Source organism: Ovis canadensis, chromosome 15 (assembly GCF_042477335.2).
Source record: "Ovis canadensis isolate MfBH-ARS-UI-01 breed Bighorn chromosome 15, ARS-UI_OviCan_v2, whole genome shotgun sequence".
NCBI classification, from domain to species: Eukaryota; Metazoa; Chordata; class Mammalia; order Artiodactyla; family Bovidae; genus Ovis; species Ovis canadensis.
In genome coordinates this window covers 63,454,558-63,465,134 of record NC_091259.1, presented here as the reverse complement: position 1 = coordinate 63,465,134, position 10,577 = coordinate 63,454,558, and the positions used below count along the sequence as shown (strand labels likewise).

At 48.1% G+C, this 10,577-nt stretch overlaps 1 protein-coding gene across 1 annotated transcript; it reads right to left on the bottom strand.

Moving 5' to 3' along the window:
* Positions 1–6,832: 6,832 nt before the first annotated feature.
* On the bottom strand, positions 6,833–7,972 carry B3GNT6 (UDP-GlcNAc:betaGal beta-1,3-N-acetylglucosaminyltransferase 6). Its single transcript, XM_069553654.1, has one exon. It carries the CDS (start codon positions 7,970–7,972, stop codon positions 6,833–6,835), a length of 1,140 nt encoding a protein of 379 aa, XP_069409755.1.
* Positions 7,973–10,577: the final 2,605 nt, after the last annotated feature.

The following is a 10,577-nucleotide window of genomic DNA, read 5'->3' as shown; positions in this document are numbered from 1 at the left end:
TTTCAGTCTCTCAGTCAGGTCTGACTCTTTGTGACCCCATGGACTGCAGCACGCCAGGCTTCCCTCTCCATCACCAGCTCCTGGAGCTCGCTCAAACTCTTTTCCATCAAGTCAGTGATGCCATCCAACCATTTCATCCTCTTTCTTCCCCTTCTCTTCCTGCCTTCAACCTTTCCCAGCATCAGGGTCTTTTCAGATGAGTCAGTTCTTCCAATTAGGTAGCCAAAGCATTGGAATTTCAGCTTCAGTATCAGTCCTTCCAATGAATATTCAAGACTGATTTTCTTTAGGATTGACTGATTTGATCTTCTTGCTGTCCAAGGGACTCTTCAAGAGTCTTCTCCAACACCACAGTTTGAAAGCATCAATTCTTCTGCACTCAGCTTTCTTTATAATCCAACTCTCACATGCTTACATGACTACTGCAAAAATCATAGCTTTGACTAGATGGACATTTGTTGGCAAAGTAATGTCTCTGCTTTTTAATATGCTATCTAGGTTGGTCATAGCTTTTGTTCCCAGGAGCAAGCGTCTTTTAATTTCATGGCTGTAGCCACCATCTGCAGTGATTTTGAAGCCCAAGAAAATGAAGCCTCACTGTTTCCATTGTTCCCCTGTCTATTTGCCAGGGACCAGATGCCATGATTTTTTGAATATTGAGTTTTAAGCCAGCTTTTTCACTCTCCTCTTTCACCTTAATTAAGAGACTCTCTAGTTCCTCTTCACTTTCAGCCATAAGTGTGATATTTCTCAGGGCAATCTTGATTCCAGCTTGTGTTTCATCCAGCCTGGCATTTTGCATGATGTACTCTGCATATAAGTTAAGTAAGCAGGGTGACAGTATACAGCCTTGACATATATATTTTAAAAATATCCTAACAGCATCAATGTTAGATTCAGTCCTAGGTATATTTTTATTTTTACTATAAATGGTACTTTTACAAAATAACTTTTCCTGATTGCTTATTGGGGCTTCCCTTGTGGCTCAGCTGGTAAATAATACATCTGCAATGTGGGAGATCTGGGTTCTATCCCTGGGTTGGGAAGATCCCTTGGAGAAGGGAAAGGCTACGCACTCAAGTATTCTGGCCTGGAGATTCCATGGACAGTCCATGGGGTCGCAAAGGGCTGGACATGGCTGGGTGACTTTCACTTTCACATTTGTATTTTTATTTCTACTATAAATGGTACTCTTACAAAATGACTTCCCCTGATCGCTTGTTACTATATAGAAATTAAATTGATTTTTGTACATTGATTTTGTACTGAAACAATTGGCACATTTTAAAATTATTTTAATCTATTAACTATAGGATTTGTGTGTTTTGATGGGTTTTCTAAAGTAGGCTGTTTCTCAATGAGGTGTACTGCCCCCTAGAGGGAGATTGGAAAATTTGTAAGGGATTTGTTGTGACCAAGAATTTATACATCATAATACATATTATTTATTTTATTAACATTTTCTATTACAATGAAAGAATTATATTCATTTTTTGAAAATATTATAAAAGAATTTCATTTCAGGATAGGGTGTACAGCATTAATTTTATGGGGAAATGGGAGATCTAACAGGGTTACAAACCTCTGAAGTTTTGATAATTTTTTTTCAAGTCATTATAATTAAAAAAAATTTTTTTGGTCCACTCCTCTGCAGTGAAAGGACAGAAGCCTAATCAGTGGACCGCCAGGGAATTACCTCATTATCATTTTAAACCTTTACCTTACCTTGCTGTGCTCTCAAGCCTTGGACAGTTGAACAGTGGTGATGATGGGCATATGCAGTCTTTTCAGACTCAAAGGAAATGCTTCCACTTTTCACTAAGATTTTCTTTAAATCACAGAAGGATGCTGAATTTTATCAAAAAAATCCCCCCTACCCGCCCAACATCTGAGAGATTAATATTTATCTTGATGTGATGAACCACATTGATGGATATTCCTTTTTTATCCATATATTCTGATTCCTTTTCTAATGCTAGGCCCACCTCACATTTCTGGGATAAATCCGTCTAGGTGCTATGTCATCCGTTTTACCTATTGCCACATTGTGTACTAGCATTTCGTGTAGAATTTTGCATCTGTGTTTGTTAGTGAGGCAGGCGTATCATTTTCCTTACTCGCGGGGCTCTTGTCAGCTAGGTTAGCCTAGTGAAGGGAGGTGGGAACGCGGACTCCCTGGGCTCAGAGTTACCCGATCCAAGGACCAGCCGCCGCCACCGCGAGGAAATCGTGTGCAGGGCGCGCCCCCTGGCGGCTGCGGATCTCAAAAGAGCCCTATGAGCCAGGCAGGCTTTGTGGGGACGGGGTGATCAGGGCTGGGTGAGGGGAGGGAACCAGGTGACATCAAGAGGTACCAGGGCTGCGTGTGCCCTGGGCCTTCGCTGGGCCTGGTGTGTGAGCAGCTCAGCTTCCGAGAGGGGGTGACCAAGACCCAGAGTGACAAAATAGGCCTATAAATGAGGTGTTCTGATCCTTCTGACTTGTGAGGTCCTGGACTCTTAATCTCTTTATCCATCAAGTGGAGATAATCAATCTGACTGTCAGGGAAATGGGAGGAAGTTGTCAAAGCACAGAATTCAGACTTTTCTAAAGATGCAGATGTGTCCTCTCCTGGCCTCAGGATTCTTTGTTTGTTTTTTTTTTTTTTTGGTCTGTTAAAGAGCCTCTTGATGAAAGTGAAAGAGGAGAGTGAAAAAGTTGGCTTGAAGCTCAACATTCAGAAAACTAAGATCATGGCATCTGGTCCCATCACTTCATGGCAAATAGATGGGGAAACAGTGGAAACAGTGGCTGACTGACTGACTGACTGATAGCTCCAAAATCACTGCAGATGGTGATTGTAGCCATGAAATTAAAAGACACTTACCCCTTGGAAGGAAAGTTATGACCAACCTAGACAGCATAATGAAAAGCAGAGACATTACTTTGTCAACAAAGGTCCATCTATGGTTTTTCCAGTGGTCATGTATGGATGTAAGAGTTGGACTACAAAGAAAGTTGAGCGCAGAAGAATTGATGCTTTTGAATTGTGGTGTTGGAGAAGACCTTTGAGAGTCCCTTGGACTGCAAGAAGATCCAACCAGCCCATCCTAAAGGAAATCAGTCCTGGCTGTTCACTGGAAGGACTGATGTTGAAGCTGAAGCTCCAATACTTTGGCCACCTGATGCGAAGAACTGACTCACTGGAAAAGGCCCTGATGCTGGGAAAGACTGAGGGCAGGAGGAGAAGGGGCCGACAGAGGATGAGATGGTGGATGACATCACCGACTCAATGGACATGGGTTTGGGTGGACTCTGAGAGTTGGCGATGGACAGGGAGGCCTGGCATGCTGCAGTTCAAGGGGTCGCAAAGAGTTGGACACAACTGAGCAACTGAACTGAACTGAACTGAACTGAAAGCACTTGATAAGTGGGAAGATAATTCAGTGTTAATGATACTCAACTTACCAGAATGAGAGTTCATATTAGGGAGGTCTGTGTGAAGGAAGCATATTTGTTAACTTATTAATTTTTGTTCATTATTTCATTATTGTTCATTTTTTCAACAAATATTTATTGGACACCATGGTAAGTGACAACCTCAGCTATGCAGATGACACAACCTTTATGGCAGAAAGTGAAGAAGAACTAAAGAGCCTCTTGATGAAAGTAAGAGGAGAGTGAAAAAAGTTGGCTTAAAACTCAACATTCAGAAAACTAAGATCATGGCATCTGGTCCCATCACTTCATGGAAAATAAATGGGGAAACAGTAGAAACAGTGACAGACTTTATTTTGGGGGGGTCTCCAAAATTACTGCAGATGGTGGCTGCAGCCATGAAATTAAAAGACACTTGCTCCTTGGAAGAAAAGTTATGACCAACCTAGATAGCATATTAAAAAGCAAAGACATTACTTTGTCAACAAAGGTCTGTCTAGTCAAGGCTATGGTTTCTCCAGTAGTCATGTATGGATGTGAGAGTTGGACTATAAAGAAAGCTAAGCACTGAAGAATTGGTGCTTTTCAACTGTGGTGTTGGGGAAGACTCTTGAGAGTCCCTTGGACTGCAAGGAGATCCAACTAATCCATCCTCAAGGAAATCAGTTCTGAATATTCATTGGAAGGACTGATGCTGAAGCTGAAACTCCAATACTTTGGCCACCTGATTGGAAGAACTGACTCATCAGAAAAGACCCTGATGCCGGGAAAGATTGAAGGCAGGAGAAGAAGGGGCTGACAGAGGATGAAATGGTTGGATGGCATCACCGACTCAATGGACAGGAGTTTGAGTAAACTCTGGGAGTTGGTGTTGGACAGGGAGGCCTGGCGTCCTGCAGTCCTTGGGGTCGCAAAGAGTCAGACACGACTGAGCAACTGAACTGACCGACTGACTGACTGATGGTAAATGAAATAATGTCCCTGCCAAAAAAAATGTCTAGGCCCTAATCCCTGAAACCTATGGATATGTTAGGTTATATGGAAAAAAAGGAATTAATGAAGGTTGCTGATTGGTGGACTTTAAGACAGAAAGATAATTTTGGATTATCCAGGCAGACCCAGTGTGATCACAAGAGTCCTTATAAATGAAAGGGGAGGCAGGAGAGTCAGAGGACATGGGTACAAGGGAAGCAGAGGTCAGAGTGATGTGACTGCTGCCTCTGGAGATGGAAGGAAGCCCCAAACCAAGGAATGTGGGCAGTCTCTAGAAGTTGGAAGAGGCAGGGGAACAAATTCTGCCCTGGAACCTTCCAGAAGGAATGCAGGCCTGACACCTTGACTTTTAGCCCAGCAAGACTCATTTTGGGTTTCTGATATGTAGGACTATAAGATAATAACTATGTGTGGATCTTTAAGCCCCTACATCCGTGGCAATTTGTTACAGCCATGATAGGAAACAAATACACTATCCCAATGGATACAGTTCATACCATTGGGACAGATGAGTACCATCCATTCATTTTTTCACCCCTAAAGCATTTAGGAAGTTATGAGCCAGACCCTGCTGAGAAGCAAGCTGGCAAGGGACAAGTGGCTCCTGGGGATCCATGTCCAGGACTGCAGAAAGGCTGCTTGGACGGTGCCTCTTCCTCCTGCTCCTTCCACCTCCCAAGCTAAGAGTGAGCCTGCAGGATGCCAGGCCTCCCTCCATGGGTTATCACCGGACATGATTCTGACATGGTCCCTCCCTCTGGGAGCAGCCAGTCTGGTTGGGTAGAAACAGGAATCAGAGAGGACACATTACCAAGGTTGCCCTAACAAAGTGTCAACAAAACCCAGGAGGCTCAGAAAACACAAAAGTTTCTTTTGTTCATCTCAGCAGTTTGAGCTGAGTATTCCAGGTTAGTCCACAAGCAGCCCTGCTCCCTGCAGTGAACTGGGAAGCCCTCTTGTTTCCCTGCCTTCCTCTAGGTCAGCGGTTCACACTAGAGGTGATTTTGCTCACCACGGTGAAAGTGAAAGTCGCTCAGCCATGTCCAGTTCTTTGCAACCCCATGGACTATAGCCTGCCAGGCTCCTCTGTCCATGGAAATCTCCAGGCCAGAATACTGGAGTGGGTAGCCATTTCCTTCTCCAGAGGATCTTCCCATCCCAAGGATTGAACACAGACATTGCAGGCAGATACTTTACCATCTGAGCCACCAGAGAAGCCCCACTCACCAGGGTACATGTGGCAAAATTCAGAGATATTTTTGGTTGTTATAACTTGGGGTATGATGCTGGCATCTTGTAGGCAGAGGACAGAGATATGACTAAATGTTCTCCAATGCACAGTACAGCCCTTTACAGCAAATAACTCAAAATGGCAATTGTGCCAAGGTTGAGGGACCCAGGCATCTGCAAGGTTATAGGCTCATCCATGTGCCAATCTGGGGGAAGGAGAAAGTGAGCAGAGGTTAGGCCAGGGTTCAGGGGGCGTCTTCTTCACAACTATACACAGCCATGAAGACAGGCTGGTCACATGCCCACAACTCACTTCAAGGGAGTCTGGGAAGTATAGTCTAGGTGTGTGCCCAGGAGGAAGGGGTAACAGAGTTTGGTGGACAGCTCCACTGCCCCTTCCAGGCCTCCTCATCCATACAAGAGACCTGGACAGTAATGGCAGGTGGACATTTCCAGTAAAGGGATCAAAGCTTGCAAAGATGCAGGGCCAGGAGAGGGTGCAACCACGTGACAAAGCACATGGTTATGCCAGAGGAAGTCCGCCAGCGGGGAAGAGTGGACCGCCTCCAGAGGGCAGGGAAGGCATCAGGTCGGGCTCCTGGCTTCTCATCCAGGCTTTCTTCCTTGAAGCTCAGCCCTTCTTGTCCATCTTACATAGTTGGGACCTTGACAGCACACATTTCTGCCTCATTCTCAAGCTGTTTTCTTGATTTTTGTACTTGGCCAACAACTGGCAGCTCCTGGAAGTCAGGACCACAGCCTGATCCTCAGAATCTGGTTGCTGACACGCACCCCCCCCCCCCCCATGGAGGTTCGGTTCACAACAGACTCTAGTTGCCCTTGTGTGCCTGTGTGTGACTTCAGTCGTGTTCGATTCTTTGCAACTGTATAGACCATGACCCACCAGGCTCCTTTGTCCATGGGATTCTCCAGGCAAGAATACTGAAGTAGGTTGCCATGTCCTCCAGGGGATCCTCCCGACCCAGGAATGGAACCCAGGTCTCTACCAGGTCACTCCCTAATCACTGTCCTTCAGGCTTACTAATCAGACGCCCCAACCCCCAAACACAGCCCCTTAACATTGACCTTCCAAAGGCTGTGTCAATACTGTCTTCCCAGATTCCCCTGTCACTGCCTTTCCTAGTTTCCTCATGACTGACCCCCACGGCACCCCCACACTGACCTCCCAGCCTCAAGAGACCCTGTGCCCCCGGTGACAGCTCAGCCCTGGGTTGTGCAGCGCCTTCCACATGAGCAGCATCTCATAGGGCGCGAACCGGTGCACCAGCAGCAGCTCGCGGTACATGCAGGGGTCGAAGGAGGGCTGCCGGGCGCCGGGCAGCTGCACGCCAAAAGGCCGGATGCCCTCGTGGCCGCTGGGCTTCAGGCCGACTCGCTCCAGACACATGCCCATGAAGGCGTCGTCGATGGGGAAGAGCGGGGTGTGGCGGGCGGCCTGGCGCAGGGCCTGGACCGTGTGGCGGGACAGGAGGAAGCCGCCGCCGCTGCAGTACACCGGGTAGACCGACCCGGAGAAGAGCTGTGGGGGCACGAAGTACTTGCTCCAGCTCTCGCGGATGGGCAAGGAGCCGCTCATGAGCTGCCCGGCGAAGAGATGGCGGTCGGGCGACTTTGTCTCCAGGAAGCGGAGCACGTTGGCCGTGTGCACGAAGACGTCGTCGTCGCCGCTGAGAAGGAAGCTCGCGTGTGGGCAGCGGGCCTCCAGCCAGTCGAGCAGGTGCACGTGCTTGAGCGTGAGGTTGAGGAAGGTGTCAGTGAAGGCCCACTGCAGCACGTCGCCGTGCTCGCGCGCCTCCAGCGCCGCCAGCTCCGCCAGCTGCTCTGCGCGCTCCGCGTCCTCGGGTGCGGGGGTGCCCAGCAGGAAGAGGCGGCGCACCGGCCGCCCGCCGTAGCTGCGCTCCTGCCCCCACGTGCGGCGGATGAGCTCGCGCCGCTCGAAGTTGGCCGGCGCCGACTTCACGGCCAGCAGCAGGAAGGGCCCGCGGCTGCCCCTGCACTTGGCCGGCGCGTCCCAGAGCAGCGGGAAGTGGCGGCAGTGGCGGTACCGCAGGAAGTCTTGGATGCGCGCAGGCAGCTTCTCGAAGTCTGCCGTGGTGTTCGCTGAGGCGTTGGCCACGCACGGAGGCCCTGGGCTGGACGGCGACGTGGCAGCAGGGGCCACGTGGGTCACCTGCAGGGACCCATCCGACCTCTGCTTCTGTTGAAACCTGAGGTCTCCGAGGAACCAGTGATGCAGGATCGAGAAACTCAAACCCGCTAGAAGGCAGGTCAGGATCTTGGGTTTCAGGGACCTGCGGCAGGGAAAAGCCATCTGTGGGGGGAACCGAGTCAAAGTGAGCCTGGAGTCGTCTTTGAATCAGCAGAATGATGCCCTTCCCCTGTCACATCTCTCCCAGAACCCCAGCCCCTTCTCAACTTTGTTGTTAAGAAGGTAAAAAAAAGAAGCGTACTGAAGCTTTTTGTATCTCCCACAGCCTAGAGTTTTCTGACGTTCAAATCTGTGTATCTTTTTACCTCCTGACATTTACCTCTGGTTGTCACTCGTGTGGGCCGAGGGGGCTCATCAAGTCGTCAAAGCCTTTGTCTTCCCCATGAATCCACTTCAATCACTGGAACCTCTTTCTGCTCAGTTGCTCCAACTAAATACCCTGAGTGTCTACCCCACCCTCAGCTTACACCTACTTTCCACACCTTGTTCACACTGCATCCAGATCTCTCCAGGCCTAGCCCCTCCTCTCTACCGTTGTTGAGCCCTGACCCTCTGTGATCTATTTCCCTCCTTGCCACCAGGGTCAAGGAGGCATGAGGTGACAGTCCTGGACTCAGACTCAGGTTAGAATTCAGTCATTACCACTTACATGTATCATCTTGAACAAGTCAGTTCAGATCTCTAGCGCTGAGTGTTCTGCTCTCTAGCAAAGGGCTGGTAGCTCCCTCCTTGCAGGGTAATTTAGGGCCTTATATGAGCATGAACCAGCCAGTCAGTGAGCCGCACCTGTTCTTTACCCTCTTCATCCTCCGGCTCCACCTCTTTCTATTCCTACCTGCTGGTGTTATTTTCTTTACCCCACACGTGCCAGGTCAGGCCCTCTCCTCTGTGTATCCAAATCCCCTGCCCTGCTTGAGTGAACCTCAACCCCTGCCTTCATGGGGACACCTCAGGACAAATCCCAGATCACAACAGCCTTACCTGTATTTGAAGTGAAGTGAAGTCGCTCAGTCATGTTCGACTCTTTGTGACCCCATGGACTGTAGCCCACCAGGCTCCTCTCTCCATGGGATTTTCCAGGCAAGAATACTGGAGTGGGTTGCCATTTCCTTCTCCAGGGGATCTTCCCGACCCAGGAACCGAACCTGGGTCTCCGGCATTCTAGGCAGACACTTTACCATCTGAGCTACCAGGGAAGCCCCATCAGGATGGTAATAAAAAAGAATGGAAAAGCAGGACTAATATAAATGACACTAGGAGGTAATAACTTAAAAATCATTGGTGCCAAAGGTTTTCGAGTTTGAGCTCCTGGTAGAAAAGAAGAAACAGAGAAAAAAGTTCAAGAGAGCCAACCTGAGAAAATAACAGGAAGAATTTGATTTGAAGCAAATCTCAAGATGCTGGAAGGACAATCAGGTATGACATTTATAAGGCAATGTTGAAGGAAGATTTAGAAACCATGCAAAAGTAAACCAAATTTCTCAAAGTAGATGAAAAATTCCCAGACACTTCATAAAAGAAAATGCCAGCACAATATTTAAGAAATACACTCTTGTAAGGAACAGGATGAGGAAAAGGTAACAGTGAAGAAATGAAAGATCAGAATAATAACCAGAGGTCATCTATATAGTGGTATTTGTATCTTTGTATTTATGTGCTCAGTCGTGTCTGACTCTTTGCTCCTCTGTTTATGGAATTTTGCAGGCAAGAATACCTGTATTTACTGCCTGCTAACTTCAGTTGCACCAGGTCGCGCCCTTGTTGAACACACTGCTCAGTATTTCGGGATCTCCACTCTCCTGGCTTTCCCCTCCCTCTTTAAGCGTGTCTCTCAGTTGTCTTGGCTCCTTTCTTCCTTTCTATGTCTTTTAATGGTGCGGGGCCGGGGGGACTCCTCCAGGGCTCTGTCCTAGGCACTCTTTTCACCTTTGTGCAAGGTGATTTCCTTTGCTTTTAGCACCTCCAAGCTCCAGAACCATATGTCCAACCAACCACCTATTACTTACCAGCTCCGTATGGTGGTCCACAGCCACCTTAGATGCAACCTGAACTCTAGTTTTCCTTCCCAGAGTTCCACCCCCACTGAGTTGTTCAAGCCCCAAATTGTAATTTATTCCCATCCTTTTGCTCACCTTGCCCCCACCCCTCTAAGCCTGGTAAATCCTAACTCCCAAATATTTGATCAGTTTGTCCCCTTCCATTCCCACTATCAACAGGCTAATCTAAGCTAGCATCTGCTGCTCAGATGAACCTTTGCCACACACTTTCTTGCTCTCAGTTGATCTGTCCTCTAGAGCAGCTGGGATAACTCTGAACAATGTATGTTTACAGGCCACTCCTCATGCTCTTTTCTACAGCTTCTCACTGTCATCCACCTGCCCTGGCTGTAGTCAAGTCACAGCTTGGGACTGCCATCCTCTTTCTACCTTGGAGCTTTCCCTCATGCTGTTCCACTGCTGGGATGGACCTCCCTTCCTCTCCTTCACCTGTTTAATGGCCTCTTCACCCTCTACTTCCACTTGAATAGATATGTCCTTGGGGGAGGTTATTTGTTTAAAGTTTATTTTTTCTCCTAGTCTGTAAGCATCCTGAGGGCAGGGATGGCATCTGTGTCGTTCACCACTGTCTCCCTCGTGCCCTTCCCAGGGTGGGAGTTCGACAGTATACTGATGGAAAATACTGGCTGCCTGGTTCAAATTCTGCCTCT